This window comes from Mytilus californianus, unplaced genomic scaffold (assembly GCF_021869535.1).
Source record: "Mytilus californianus isolate M0D057914Y unplaced genomic scaffold, xbMytCali1.0.p SCAF_3, whole genome shotgun sequence".
Classification (NCBI taxonomy): domain Eukaryota; kingdom Metazoa; phylum Mollusca; class Bivalvia; order Mytilida; family Mytilidae; genus Mytilus; species Mytilus californianus.
The window spans coordinates 12,183,308-12,199,376 of record NW_026262679.1 but is presented as its reverse complement, the minus strand read 5'-3'; the positions used below and the strand labels follow the sequence as shown (position 1 = coordinate 12,199,376).

At 33.0% G+C, this 16,069-nt stretch overlaps 2 protein-coding genes across 14 annotated transcripts in view; one reads left to right on the top strand and one right to left on the bottom strand.

The window, feature by feature from the left end:
- The window catches only part of LOC127732965 (sorting nexin-27-like), a 279,861-nt gene that overhangs the window by 128,705 nt on the left and 135,087 nt on the right, over positions 1-16,069 (bottom strand). The window lies entirely within an intron of this gene.
- The window catches only part of LOC127732948 (elongator complex protein 1-like), a 41,012-nt gene that overhangs the window by 9,742 nt on the left and 15,201 nt on the right, over positions 1-16,069 (top strand). For 2 of the 12 annotated variants that reach the window (XM_052242158.1, XM_052242157.1), the window contains exons 8-19: positions 422-512; positions 1,723-1,846; positions 2,487-2,580; positions 6,447-6,668; positions 7,091-7,261; positions 9,609-9,705; positions 10,060-10,227; positions 10,694-10,800; positions 12,120-12,217; positions 14,274-14,327; positions 14,709-14,811; positions 15,481-15,670. In XM_052242158.1, coding sequence (XP_052098118.1) covers positions 422-512; positions 1,723-1,846; positions 2,487-2,580; positions 6,447-6,668; positions 7,091-7,261; positions 9,609-9,705; positions 10,060-10,227; positions 10,694-10,800; positions 12,120-12,217; positions 14,274-14,327; positions 14,709-14,811; positions 15,481-15,670 — 1,519 coding nt within the window. The other 10 variants (XM_052242168.1, XM_052242167.1, XM_052242166.1 and 7 more) reach the window with 10 other exon arrangements.

Here is a 16,069-nt window from a genome sequence, read left to right as displayed (position 1 = left end):
TCAAAACAGTAAATAAAATTGAGAATGGAAATGGGGAATGTGTCAAAGAGACAACAACCCGACCATAGAGCAGACATAAAGCATACAATAAAATCCAGCACAGTCCAGTTCCCATTAGGATGACCACTAATTTGATGAAGAAAATACAAGAAGTCACTTAATTTGGAAAGCAAGTACTACAGGAAGCTAGATAAGCTAGCCACAGCTGTTGGTTGTATAAAGATTCAGTGCATGTGAAATTATAATCTTTTATTGATGAAATTAAGAACAACAGTTACTAACAGTTATAGGACTAATTGTGAAGAGATGGTATATTATGGTTCATATATGAAATGAATTATATTGTTCAAATAAATTTATATTCCATGCAACTACATGTACCAATTTAAATATATGATTAATACAATATTTATATGACCAGGAGCCAGAAAGTTACGTGTTTGGAGTAGAGAATGTGAACATGATTCAACCAGTGAAAATATAGACGGGGTAGAACATGCTCTTTGTTGGAAGTAAGTTAATGATAGACGGGGTAGAACATGCTCTTTGTTGGAAGTAAGTTAATGATAGACGGGGTAGAACATGCTCTTTGTTGGAAGTAAGTTAATGATAGACGGGGTAGAACATGCTCTTTGTTGGAAGTAAGTTAATGATAGACGGGGTAGAACATGCTCTTTGTTGGAAGTAAGTTAATGATAGACGGGGTAGAACATGCTCTTTGTTGGAAGTAAGTTAATGATAGACGGGGTAGAACATGCTCTTTGTTGGAAGTAAGTTAATGATAGACGGGGTAGAACATGCTCTTTGTTGGAAGTAAGTTAATGATAGACGGGGTAGAACATGCTCTTTGTTGGAAGTAAGTTAATGATAGACGGGGTAGAACATGCTCTTTGTTGGAAGTAAGTTAATGATAGACGGGGTAGAACATGCTCTTTGTTGGAAGTAAGTTAATCAATGATCACTCAATTTATGTGAGTAAGATCATTAAATTTCAAGTTATGGTTTAAGTTTTTAAACTAAGAAATGGATAAACTTTAATGTACTGTTTGTGGCATTTTTTTGTTGAGGAAAAATATTTTATGTATGATTTGAGGACAAATAAAGTTGTATTCACATAGATTTCATTATAGACTCAGTGCATTGTTTTGCAATGTTGCTAATGACAGGTATCAAAAATTGTGGAATATTCACAACTATTTTTTATGCCCCACTTAGGGGCATTATGTTTTTCGGTCTGTGCATCCGTCCGTCCGTCCGTCCATCCGTCCGTCTGTCCCGCTTCAGGTTAAAGTTTTTGGTCAAGGTAGTTTTTGATGAAGTTGAAGTCCAATCAACTTGAAAGTTAGTACACATGTTCCCTTTTGTTATGATCTTTCTAATTTTAATGCCAAATTAGAGTTTTGACCCCAATTTCACGGTCCACTGAACATAGAAAATGATAGTGCGAGTGGGGCATCCGTGTACTATGGACACATTCTTGCTTTTTCTTTATTTCAAAATTTCATAGAAAAATTAATGTAAGGTCCCTTTTTTATTGTATTCCCTAAGAGAACTGAATTGGTTTTAACTATATGGCATCCTCTTGTATATGTAATGGCTTTTAAATTGAAAATTTATTTAATTACTATAGTAAGGACTAGTAAGCTCATAGTTTTGTTGATTACAATTTTCTACTACAAATTAATCAATTATTAAGTATTTTTGATTTTTTTTTTATTACAGGCCTTCAGGCAGTCTAGTTGCTTCATCAATGAGAAAACCAAATCGTCATGAGATCATTTTCTTTGAGAAGAATGGATTAAGACATGGAGAGTTTACTTTACCATTTGGAGTTAAGGAAGTAGAGGTTTGTTATCATACTGGATAGAAAAGCAGGCATTTAATTCAATTTACAAGAAAATGTCATAAATTCACATAAAATATTGTCATATATGTGGCTTGTCAAATAAAAAAATAAAAATAAAGTACATTTGAATACATATCTGCCAACTTCTATGGAGATTTTTAGCACAAGAGGATCTAATGCATCTCTTATACATGTCAAAAGTGTTTATATCTAATCTACTATTTTTTTGAGTTTGTATATTTGTGGCTCCATCATTTCTGACCTGCGACCTTCAGGGGTTTGGTGGGTGACCTTCAGACCTGACTTCATTTGAAAGGACCTCTGACCTGAGACCTTTGAAAATGTTCTAAGACAATTTCTTAAAAATTCTAAAATGTGACCTGATGACATGAGGCAATTTTTAAATGTGACCTAAGGGGTGGGGGTGCTCTACTGGAGCCCCATATTTGTATTTAAAAGCAATTTTCACTACATTGAATTAAAAGCTTGAACATTAAAGGCAGTTTCAGAAAGTTTAAGTATGCCTTGTTTATTGGTATATGATTTTGTTAGTACCACCAGATTTAGCTTGTATTCATTTTGTTTAATATCTGACTCTTATACTTCATCTTAAACAGATAAACAAATTTTTATTTAAAAGGTAAAAGAGGTTCTATGGAACATTGACTCTACTGTACTTGCTGTCTGGTGTGAAGATATGGCTACAGAAGATAAAAGCTCCAGTAAATCTTATGGTATGCATTTATAAAAATAACTAATAATAGTAAGAAATATAGATAACATGTTTAAAATGATAACTTTATTTATTGTATCTGTAGGGCTAGTAAAATTATATATATATATATCACTGTTAGTCTTAGTTAAAGCAACAAAATGCGGTCAAAACCTGTACTAGTTGCACATCTTCATTAAAGCCATGTTACAATATGTAAAAAAAAAGCAGCATCAATTTCTTTTTTATGTTCTTTTTTTCAAGGAAGGGAGAGGGTGGTTTAGTGTTAAGGGCATATGATACAGTTTTGATCCCACGGTGAATTTTTATACGACCGCAAAAAAATTTTGTGGTCGTATATTGGTATGACGTTGGCGTCGTCGTCGTCGTCGTCGTCGTCGTCCGGCGTCGTCGTCGTCTGGCGTCGTCGTCCGAATACATATTGGTTTTCGCACTCTAACTTTAGTTTAAGTGAATGGATCTTTTTGAAATTTGACCATAAGGTTAAATACCACAAAAGGAAGGTTGGGATTGATTTTGGGGGTTATGGTACCAACAGTTAAGGAATTAGGGGCCAAAAATGAGCATTTTCTAGTTTCCAGACAATAACTGTGGAACGGTGTATGGATCTCTCTGAAATTATACTACAAGTTTCCATACCACAAAGGGATGGTTAGGATTTGCTTTGGGGGGTTATGGCTCAAACCGTTTAGGAATTAGGGACAAAAAAGGGGGAAAAACAAGGTTGTCCTGGTTAATGGACAAATACTTTAGTACAAAACATAATTTAAAGCAGTGTAAGGGAGATAAATCAAATACATCATTGAAATTATCTCCCTTACACTGCTTTTAAATTATGTATAAAGTAATGGTTAATGAACAATAAAGATAATCTAAAACAGTGTAAGGGAGGTAATCCAAATACAACGTTTTGGTTACTTCCCTTACACTGCTTTTAAATTATGTTTAAAGAAATGCATATTTATAAAGGAAGACCAGTAAAAATATCTGCAAATGTTTTCATCTTTTTTTTTTACAAAAAAATCCATATGAAAGATTTGACACTATATTTTTATTAATTCTATTATAAAATAGATTAAGTTAGCACTATGGTAAATTTAAATGGGTAATTATGGTTGCCAACTCCATTGGAAATTTGAATTGAGATTATGACCATATCTTGAGGGAAAGAATTTTTTTGGGGGAAAAAGGGGGGGGGGATAAAAAGAAATTGTGGGGGGCCAATTTTTTCTCATTTCAGATTTCAGAAATTAAAAAGAATTATTCTTCAAATATTATTTTTTTTTCAAATTTCAAATATTGAAAAATTTCAAGAAGTAATCTTTAATTGCACAGTATGGCGCATTAGATTTGTAAAATCTTTGATCACATTTATTTATTTGTTATGCCGAATCTAACAGTGTATTTAGATTTTTAATTTTGGGTCCAGTTTTCAAATTGGTCTACATTAATGTCCAAAGGGTCCAAAATTAAACTTTGTTTGATTTTAGCAAAAATTGAATATATGAGGTTCTTTGATATGCTGAATCTAAACATGTATTTAGATTTTTGATTTTTGGCCCAGTTTTCAAGTTGGTCCAAATTGGGGTCCAAAATTAAACTTTGTTTGATTTCAACAAAAATTGAATATATGGGTTTCTTTGATATGCTGAATCTAACCATGTATTTAGATTTTTTATTTGTGGACCCCGTTATCTAATTGGTTCATATTGAGGTCAAAAGGGTCCAAAATTAAACTTTGTTTGATTTCATCTAAAATTGAATTATTGGGGTTCTTTGATATTCCAAATCTAACCGTGTATTTAGGTTTTTAATTTTGGGTCCTGTTTTTTAAATTGGTCTACATTGAGGTCCAAAGGGTCCAAATTAAACTTAGTTTGATTTTAACAAAAATTGAATTCTTGGGGTTCTTTGATTTGCTGAATCTAAACATGTGTTTAGATTTTTGATTATGGGCCCAGTTTTCAAGTTGGTCCAAGATAGGGTCCAGTATTTAAACTTTGTTTGATTTCAACAAAAATTGAATATATGGGGTTCTTTGATATGCTGAATCTAAACATGTATTTAGATTTTTGATTATGGGCCCAGTTTTCAAGTTGGTCCAAATTGGGGTCCAAAATTAAACTTTGTTTGATTTCAACAAAAATTGAATATATGAGGTTCTTTGATATGCTGAATTTAACCATGTATTTAGATTTTTTATTTGTAGGCCCCGCTATCAAATTGGTTCATATTGAGGTCAAAAGGGTCCAAAATTAAACTTTGTTTGATTTCATCGAAAATTGAATTATTGGGGTTCTTTGATATGCCAAATCTAACCGTGTTTTTAGATTTTTAATTTGGGTCCCGTTTTTTAAATTGGTCTTCATTGAGGTCCAAAGGGTCCAAAATTAAACTTAATTTGATTTTAACAAAAATTGAATTCTTGGGGTTCTCTGATATGCTGAATCTAAACATGTGTTTAGATTTTTGATTATGGGCCCAGTTTTCAAGTTGGTCCAAGTTGGGGTCCAAAATTATACTTTTTTTGATTTCAACAAAAATTGAATATATGGGGTTCTTTGTTATGCTGAATCTAACCATGAATTTAGATTTTTTATTTGTGGGCCCCGCTATCAAATTGGTTCATATTGAGGTCAAAAGGGTCCAAAATTAAACTTTGTTTGATTTCATCAAAAATTGAATTATTGGGGTTCTTTGATATTCCAAATCTAACCGTATATTTAGATTTTTAATTTTAAGTCCCGTTTTTTAAATTGGTCTACATTAAGGTCCAAAGGGTCCAAAATTAAACTTAGTTTGATTTTAGCAAAAATTGAATTCTTGGGGTTCTTTGATATGCTGAATCTAAACATGTGTTTAGATTTTTGATTATGGGCCCAGTTTTCAAGTTTGTCCAAGTTGGGGTCCAAAATTAAACTTTGTTTGATTTTAACAAAAATTGAATATATGGGGTTCTTTGATATGCTGAATCTAACCATGTATTTTGATTTTGGACATTGGACCATAATAGGTAAATTAAAAAAATTCAAGTTCTTAGACCACATTCTTTCTGTGTCAGAAACCTATGCTGTGTCAAATATTTAATAACAATCCAAATTCTGAGCTGTATCAAGCTTGAATGTTGTGTCCATACTTGCCCCAACTGTTCAGGGTTCGACCTCTGCGGTCGTATCAAGCTGCGCCCCAGCGAAGCATTTTATTGATGAGTTTGCATACAAGCTATTTTTCACCTAGTCAATTAAAATATGTAATAAAAAATATACCTTCATGTGCTACTTTTAGAAATAAATGGGGTCGAAATTTCAGATATTTACTGGAAATTTCAATTTCTTTGACATTTCTATCTTTTGAAAAGACATACTTAGCTTTTTTGTTTAAAAAGATAAAAGCAATCAGATTTTTATAAAAGCATCTGGAAGATCTTCTCTACATAAGTGTGCTTTTAATTTGTGTAACAAATCTTTGGAAATTATTAATTTTTATCACATGTTCATGATTTTAGCCAAAGAACGTCATTTTTTGCTGTATATTTATCGAATTTAAAAAAATTGCATTGGTGATTTGTTCATAAAAATTGGCACAAAGAATCTTCTTACATAATCAAGCCAAATGTAATTTTTAAAAAGAGCTGTCCATGAACTCGTTTCCAAGTTAAATCAGTCCGAATGATAAAAATCAGTCAAAAATGCATCTTTTCCCAATTTGTCAGTTTGACATCGTGAAAAATAACATTTTACATTAGCAACATCATTACCTCCCCTGTAACTGTATCGTATGCCCTTAAGTATCTGTGTATCTGAAGACAATTTTTTTTCTATATCAGTATCTCTTATCATTGAAGATAAATATTTTATTTTTTTTCAGTACAGCTATGGACAGTTGGAAACTATCACTGGTACTTAAAACAGAGTTTATATTTTAATTCTGATAAACCAACATCTGTAATATGGGATCCTGAGCATGCCTACAAACTTCATATTGTGTCATCTGCTGGCAAATATTCACAGTATTCATGGTCCTGGGCCACAAACTGTAGCTGTGGTAAAACAGAAAATGATCAAGCTCTTGTAGCTGTAATTGATGGTGGTGAGAAAATTAATTTTTATAGGCTATCTTAGTGTTGATGTATAGAAGAATATTATGGTATGTATAAAATACAAATATATTGGAGGACATATAAGCTGCAGACCGGCCAACTTTCCTGATCTTTGGGGGATATAATCCATGAGAGGATTTTGTATGTACTCATTCAAAACCATATTCTAATTAACTAGGCTAATGACATGTATAGGTATACATTAGGTTCACTTGTGCTTAAAATACCCCATGGAGATTTTGAAAAGTTGGCAGGTATGAAGCTGAATCAATTTAGTTTACACTGAGACTCCTGAAAGTACCTCATCTTTGTTTATAAAATGTTATCTTATTTTTGAAAGAATAATCAAGTTTTTTATGTATCAACATTTTTTATAATTATCTAACAATTTAAAGTTTTTTTTTTTTTATAGACAGAGTCTTGTTATCACCAATGAGAAATATGGTTGTGCCTCCTCCTATGTCTGCTTATAGTTTACAATTACCGGGTGCTGTCAATCAGGTGATATTCTGTTGTCATGGCAACACCAATAATTTGGCAGTCCTCCTTGAAAACAGTCAGATAGCAATGTATACATTTAATGGTTAGTGTTTTTATTATACGACCGCAAAAAAATTTTGTGTTCGTATATTGGTATGACGTTGGCGTCGTCGTCGTTGCCGTCGTCGTCCGGCGTCGTCTGAAGACACATTGGTTTTCGCACTCTAACTTTAGTTTAAGTGAATGGATCTCTATGAAAGGAAGGTTGGGATTGATTTTGGGGGTTATGGTACCAACAGTTAAGGAATTATGGGCCAAAAAGGGGCAAAAAATAAGCATTTTTGTAACTTCCAGACATAACTTGTGTGTTAGTGTATGGATCTCTCTGACATTGTACCACAAGGTTCCATATCACAAAAGGAATGCTGGGATTGATTTTGGGGGTAATTGCCTCAAAATTTTAGGAATTAGGGGCCAAAAAAGGGGCAAAAAACAAGCACTTTTCTAGTTTCATGACAATAACTTGTGTGTAAGTGTATGGATCTTTCTGAAATTGTACCATAAGGTTCCATATCACAAAGGGAAAGCTGGAATTGAGTTTGGGGGTAATTGCCCAAAACGTTTAGGAATAAGGGGCCAAAAGGGGACCAAAAATAAGCATTTTTCTAGTTTCCAGACAATAACTTGTGTTCAAGTGTATGGATCTCTCTGAAATTGTACTGCAAGGTACCATACCACTAAAGAAAAGGCTGGGATTGATTTTGGGGGTAATTGCCCCCAAAATTTTAGGAATTAGGGGCCAAAAAGGGGCAAAAAACAAGCATTTTTCTAGTTTCAGGACAATAACTTGTGTGTTGGTGTATGGATCTTTCTGAAATTGTACTACAAGGTTCCATATCACAAAGGGAAAGCTGGAATTGAGTTTGGGGGTAATTGCCCAAAACGTTTAGGAAAAAGGGGCCAAAAGGGGGCCAAAAATAAGCATTTTTCCAGTTTCCAGACAATAACTTGTGTTCAAGTGTATGGATCTCTCTGAAATTGTACTGCAAGGTACCATATCACAAAGGGAATGCTGGGATTGATTTTGGGGGTCATTCCCTCAAAATTTTAGGAATTAGGGGCCAAAAAGGGGCAAAAAAACAAGCATTTTTCTAGTATTAGGACAATAACTTGTGTGTAAGTGTATGGATCTTTATGAAATTATACAACAAGGTTCCATATCACAAAGAGAAAGCAGGGTTTGAGTTTGGGGGTAATTGCCCTAAATGTTTAGGAATTTGGGGCCAAAAAGGGGCAAAAAAACAAGCATTTTTCTAGTTTCCAGACAATAACTTGTAATCAAGTGTAAGGATCTCTCTGAAATTGTACTGCAAGGCACCATACATTGTAACACAAAGGGAAGGCTGGGATTGAGTTTGGGGGTGATGAATCATAAGGGGGTTCAAAAAATTTGAGGGGGGATTATTTTTTTCTTTTTTTTCTTTAAAATTTTCCATTTTAAATTGGTTATTTCTGATTTATATATAAAAGCAAATAATAATGATATGGTTTGAATAGGTAAATTAAAAAATGTTTAAGTTCTTAGACCACATTCATTCTGTGTCAGAAACCTATGCTGTGTCAAATATTTAATCACAATCCAAATTCAGTGCTGTATCAAGCTTGAATGTTGTGTCCATACTTGCCCCAACAGTTCAGGGTTCGACCTCTGCGGTCGTATCAAGCTGCGCCCAGCGGAGCATTTTATTTGTTTTCTATTCTCATTTGAGACTATACCCTATAGTAAGCTATTAAGGACCCAATGATGACGAAATGTGAAACAATTTTAAATTGAAAACCAACAGGCTGATTTATACTACAACAATGAAAGACAACAAAAAATGTGACAGCTACCAACAGCAATAACTGGATTACCTGTTCCTGACTTGGGACATGCACATAAAGAATGGCACATATTTTTAATATGTTTGTAAGCACTTAACCTTCCCCTAACCTGGTAAAGTTGTGTAACAACAATGCATAAGAACAAGCTGTAACAGTTGGAAAGGGCTTGAATAATAAATAGTACAAATACAATGGTGAAAAGACACAAAGTACAGATCTAAGAGTACTAACAGTTACTGAAAGCTAGATCAAAGCCCAATTTCAACTAATTGAATAAACCATGTTCTCCCAAACTTGAATATCAATCAGTAAGTAAGTTTGTATTAAACTTTTTTATGCAGAGTAATCAAATTTAAATAGGGTAATTGCTTCAAATTTAAAAAAAATATTCAGCAGAAATTATTTTGGATTACAGTTTGTTGTAAGTAGTGTAAGTGAAATGATGACAATCTATCAGTTCAACAACATTGTGAGTTAAATACAGTACATGTATATCTTTGTGACTTATATTATACTAAATATCTTCTTGTTTTCTACTTGTCCTGATTGTATGCTGTATTTTACAGAATCTCAGACCATAGATAAAACAGTAAAGTTTGATGGAGCTGGAGGTGGAAGTTTTGCTGTCTGCTGTAAAACTCCAGTACTTAAAGGCATTTACAGGTTACTTTCTCTTAAAATTAACTGATTTAGGATAAACACAAAATATATACAAAAAATAGATTCTTTAATGAGTTTGGACAAATATTTGACTGTGTATGGTGACTTTAACCAGATTTTAAAATGTGCCATATTTAAAGGTATTAGTCAATTTTAATTTTTATTTCAAGTTTTTAATGTATTATTCTATTTACTTGTCGGATATATAGTTGCTTACATCTACATCGCTTGGTCTCTGGTGGATAGTTGTCCCATTTGCAATCATGCCACTTCTTCTTATTTTTATCTTTTTAAACAAAAAATTGGTTTCACATAATGTGGAATATATATTTATATACCTGATGGTTTTTTTTATAGGATAGAGGGTCTGCCGGATGGTTTTAACCAGAATCCTTTGTCAGTAAGTCATGTGACATGGTTGAATGACGACAACATTATATTGGTATTAGTTGACCAGTCCAAGGGCGACCACTCTATTATCTGTAATGGAAATATTCAGAAAGAAGATGCCATAATCAAGATTAGGTATTCAGTAGTGGGTTTTTTTTCTGTCTAACTAATGAAATTTTTGCTATATGAGCCTGTTTAATTATACATGTTTTGTTCCATTTGGCACAAATTAGTTGTATACTGTATATTCAAAGCTTTATTTATTTATTATAATTGCAAATATACAAGAAACATCATTAATGCAGGATTAATCAATGTTATTCCTGTACACATTGTAATAAAATATTGCCTGTAATGAGGATTTAAACTTTAATCTTTGCATTGTTCCAACTATTGCTTTAATGTCTTTATTAAACATATTCTCCAGTTAATTTTGTAGTAAATATTTGAGCCTATAATTTGTTGTTAAATCCATTTTACATGGTAATGGAAATTTATTGATATGCAAAAAAAAAAAAAAAAAATGATATGCAAAAACAAAATATATGAAAATAAGCTATTTAATATAAGATTAATATACATATGTATTACCTATACTCAGTTCAACAACAGATTTAGAAGATCATGCATTTAAACTTGCTGTCAGTAATGATTCAGGGCATGTTGTTATACAGCTACCGGATGGCTCCCTACTGGGATATGATCCAGGTAAGTTGTCAGTAGTGACTTAGGGCATATTGTAACAGAATAATGATAAAAAAACTTTTGAACTGCTTAATGATAGTGTTTTCAAATTTTACCTTAGAGGTAAAGAAATACATATGATGTGAAAGGGTATCTCTTTATAACAAAACCTGTGATTCAATTTACATTTATGATAAGTATAATGATTTTTTGTCGAGCCTGCGACTTTTGTCGCAGAAAGCTCGACATAGGGAAAGTGATCCGGCGGCGGCGGCGGTGGCGGTGTTAGCTTACTTCTTAAAAGCTTTATATTTTAGAAGGTGGAAGATCTGGATGCTTCATACTTTGTATATGGATGCCTCATGTTACGAAGTTTCTGTCAGTCACATGTCCAATGTCCTTGACCTCATTTTCATGGTTCAGTGACTACTTGAAAAAGAAGTTCAGATTTTTTGTAAAGTTAAATTCTCTCTTATTATAAGTAATAGGATAACTATATTTGGTATGTGCGTACCTTGCAAGGTCCTCATGCCCGTCAGACAGTTTTCACTTGACCTCGACCTCATTTCATGGATCAGTGAACAAGGTTAAGTTTTGGTGGTCAAGTCCATATCTCAGATACTATAAGCAATAGGTCTAGTATATTCGGTTTATGGAAGGACTGTAAGGTGTACATGTCCAACTGGCAGGTGTCATCTGACCTTGACCTCATTTTCATGGTTCAGTGGTTATAGTTAAGTTTTTGTGTTTTGGTCTGTTTTTCTTATACTGTATGCAATAGGTCTACTATATTTGGTGTATGGAATGATTGTAAGGTGTACATGTCTAGCTGACAGGTGTCATCTGACCTTGACCTCATTTTCATGGTTCAGTGGTCAAAGTTAAGTTTTTGAGTTTTGGTCTTTTTTTCTAATACTATATGCAATAGTTCAACTATATTTGGTGTATGGAAATATTTTATGATCTTTATGTCAGTCACACAGGTTTAATTTGACCTTGACCTCATTTTCAAGGTTCGTTGCTCAGTGTTAAGTTTTTGTGTTTTGGTCTGTTTTTCTTAAACTATAAGCAATAGGTCAACTATATTTGTTGTATGGAAGAATTGTTAGCTGTACATGCCTGCCTAGCATGGTTCATCTGACCTTGATCTCATTTTCATGGTTCATTGGTCAATGTTTAGTTTACTTGGTTAATGTTAAGTTTATGTGACAGTTGTAATAAAGCTTTATATTTAAGACTCAACATAATATCAATGATTAGTAAAGAAGGCGAGACATTTCAGCGTGTGCACTCTTGTGTAAGTTTCTCATTGAATTTTACAAATATGTTATTATTTTTTGCAGTAAATGAAAGTGTAATGCCATGGGAAGATAACTCTGGACAAGAAATAAATTTTCCACTTCCATGTACCCAGATGGCAGTTTGTGATATAGGTGGTCAGGTAGATTTCTAATGTTCGAAATATAGTTAATACAGTGATGATTTTAATTAACACTTGCATTATAGGTTGAACAGAACAATAAGAATTCAATAAAACTATTTTATAAATCAAAAACCAACTTGAACTCAGGTGTCCCAGAAAATGCAAATTCCTGCTCCTCTGGTGTGTCAGTCCTGTTAAAATCTGTAGATGGAGACATCATACTGAAGGGGTTTGGCAAATTTCACCTTCAATTCAAAAGAAGACAAAATAAAATTATTGCCTTTTATTTCTTTAGACAGTAAATAGATTTATATGTAGCGTATTTTCTAGTTATTTTTTATTCCTCGCTATAGGCAATGTGGGCATTAAGTGTTACCCTTGTCCGTCCGTCCATCTCATTTTCATTTTCGCACTCTTAACTTAAGTTTGCCTCATCCAAATTTTATGAAACTCATATCAGTTCTAATTTGGGTTATGAGTCATTTACCATTCTAGAGTTATGCCCATTTTTATACGACCACAAAAAAAATTTGCGGTCGTATATTGGTATGACGTTGGCGTCGTCGTTTTCTGAAGACACATTGGTTTTCGCACTCTAACTTTAGTTTAAGTGAATGGATCTCTATGAAATTAAACATAAGGTTCAATACCACATAAGGAAGGAGGGGATTGATTTTGGGGGTTATGGTACCAACAGTTAAGGAATTAGGGGCCAAAAAGGGGCCAAAAATAAGCATTTTTGTAACTTCCAGACATAACTTGTGTGTTAGTGTATGGATCTCTCTGACATTGTACCACAAGGTTCCATATCACCAAGGGAATGCTGGGATTGATTTTGGTGGTAATTGCCTCCAAATTTTAGGAATTAGGGGCCAAAAAGGGGCAAAAAACAAGCATTTTTCTAGTTTCATGACAATAACTTGTGTCTAAGTGTATGGATCTTTCTGAAATTGTACCACAAGGTTCCATATCACAAAGGGAAAGCTGGGTTTGAGTTTGGGGGTAATTGCCCAAAACGTTTAGGAAAAAGGGGCCAAAAAACAAGCATTCTTCTAGTTTCCAGACAATAACTTGTGTTCAAGTGTATGGATCTCTCTGAAATTGTACTGCAAGGTACCATACCACAAAGGGAAGGCTGGGATTGATTTTGGGAGTAATTCCCTCAAAATTTTAGGAATTAGGGGCCAAAAAGGGGCAAAAAAACAAGCATTTTTCTAGTTTAAGGACAATAACTTGTGTGTAAGTGTAAGGATCTTTATGAAATTGTACTACAAGGTGCCATATCACAAAGAGAAAGCTGGTTTTGAGTTTGGGGGTAATTGCCCTAAACGTTTAGGAATTTGAGGCCAAAAAACAAGCATTTTTCTAGTTTCCAGACAATAACTTGTGTTCAAGTGTATGGATCTCTCTGAAATTGTACTGCACGGTACCATATCACAAAGGGAAGGCTGGGATTGAGTTTGGGGTTGATGAATCATAAGGGGGTTCAAAAATTTGGGGAGGGGGATTTTTTTTTCCTTTTTTTTCTTTAAAATTTTCCATTTTAAATTGGTTATTTCTGATTTATATTTAAAAGCAAATAATAATGATATGGTTTGAATAGGTAAATTAAAAATTTTAAGTTCTTAGACCACATTCATTCTGTGTCAGAAACCTATGCTGTGTCAAATATTTAATTACAATCCAAATTCAGTGCTGTATCAAGCTTGAATGTTGTGTCCATACTTGCCCCAACTGTTCAGGGTTCGACCTCTGCGGTTGTATCAAGCTGCGCCCCAGCGGAGCATTTTATTTAACTTGAAAAATTGTAAAGCTTGAGAGGGGGCATTCTTGTCCTCAGAAAAAGTCTTCTTTTATTTGCTTCAGTTTTTTGTTTTTTTTTCTTCATTAGAAACTATTACTACAGTATTATCATAAAAGAAACTTTTAATATTGGGATATTGAAATTTTAATAAATTTTTCCAAGAGTAAATTCTTCTAAAAATATATCCACTGATTGTGTCTGTAAATGTCTGAGGCTGAGAATATTTTTATCTAATCCAAAAGTGTATACAGACTTTTTGTTTTTATACAGGAAGTTGTGTTAGGACTTACAGACAGATACAGATTTTATGTGAATAATGTTGAGGTATTATAATCTACATGTATTCAAATTAAAAAAATCATAGAATTACAATTTTTTTTAAGGTATTTTTAGTTAAAATTATGGGATAGATATTTTTAAATGTGTTATCCTCAAACTATTTTATCTACAAATTTGCATGGGTTAGTGGGATAATTTTTTGCTTGAGTATGTATTTCTAATACATTTAATGCAGTGTGTAATTTTAGCTGCCATATTTAAATCTATTTTAACTTTTTCAAAGACCAACACAAATTAAGAAATATTTAGTAAATCTATGTTTGATTGATCATTAACTTTTAAAAAAACACAATTGTGTGTCAAATATTTTTCATATAATTGAAAACTTATAATAAGTTTAAAGTGAAGAAAATGGATCCATTGCAGATAGCTACAAACTGTACCTCATTTGCCATACATGATGAATTCCTGTTACTTACAACTTTGTCTCATACATGTCGATGCATCTGTAGGAAAACTAAAGTGGATGGTAGGTTATTTTATTTTGAGGCTGTTATTTTTGGGGAGACAATCAGATTTGGCAAAAAATGATGTTTATTCTGGTAAAACTTCATTTCTTGTTGCTTCCAAAATTTATAATGCTTTGGGGAGACTTTGAGCATAATTTTTGTCTTGCCTTGAATTTGAAAAATCAAGACTTAGGCATGCTGTTTCCCATGGCTGAGGTGGCGGTATAAACAATGTATTACATTATTCGGCCATGTCCCCTAAATCATGGTCTATTGACTTTGAAACATTTGCTTAGTTTACAGGTATTATTTTGTGATTAGGTCAGTTGATGGGGAACCACTAGTGGTAGGTCAATGATATTTGGTATGCAGTTGTATTAGTATTTGCACATCTCATTTCCATGGAGATTATTTGGCTCTGCTCCCTCTGTCATGGTCTATTGACTTAGAATGTTTTGCATAGTTGTTAAAGTATTGCCATTTTGATATCAACATTTCCTTCTTGCTATCAAAATTAAATAAAGGCAGGACATATCTCTGTGTCAATAGTTTATTTTAAGAAACAATATATATGATTCAGAATATATAAATTTTATCTGGAGAATTTTTTAAATGAATGAGATATAAGAGAGTAAGTGTTTTTTCTTTGAACTATTTTACTTTTGTTCAATAAAATGTTTTGATTTTAGTATTGCCAACCTTATCAGATGGCAAAGAACATCCCTTTGATGAAAGTATAAGGAGAGTAGAACGAGGGTCTAGAATTGTACAAGTAGTTGCAGAGGATACCAAATTGATCTTACAGATGCCTAGAGGGAACTTAGAAACTATCCATCCAAGAGCTTTGGTACTGTCAGCAGTAAGGAAGGCACTAGATAGGTCTGTAATGTAGTTTGGTAGTGGTAAATTGTAATCTCTATTTTTTACCATGAATACCAAAAGATACTTTCTGATAATAATTAACAGAATCAAATTAACTGAAAACCAATATAAGGATATGTTTTATTGATGCAGGTATGACATGTGATCAAATTAGTTGAAGAATTGACAAAGGGGTATATTCATTAGGGATGTCAACTTTGTGTAGAATTACTAATCAAGTACTTGTTGATTTTACTGAGCGATATTTGGGTATTGAAAAGTATCTACAAAAAGAGAACACATTTAATGCACATTTAATGCTTTGTAACTCATTCTCTTATAGACGTTATTATACGACCGCAAAAAAGTATATTGGTATGACGTTGGCATCGGCGTCCGAAGACACATTGGTTTTCA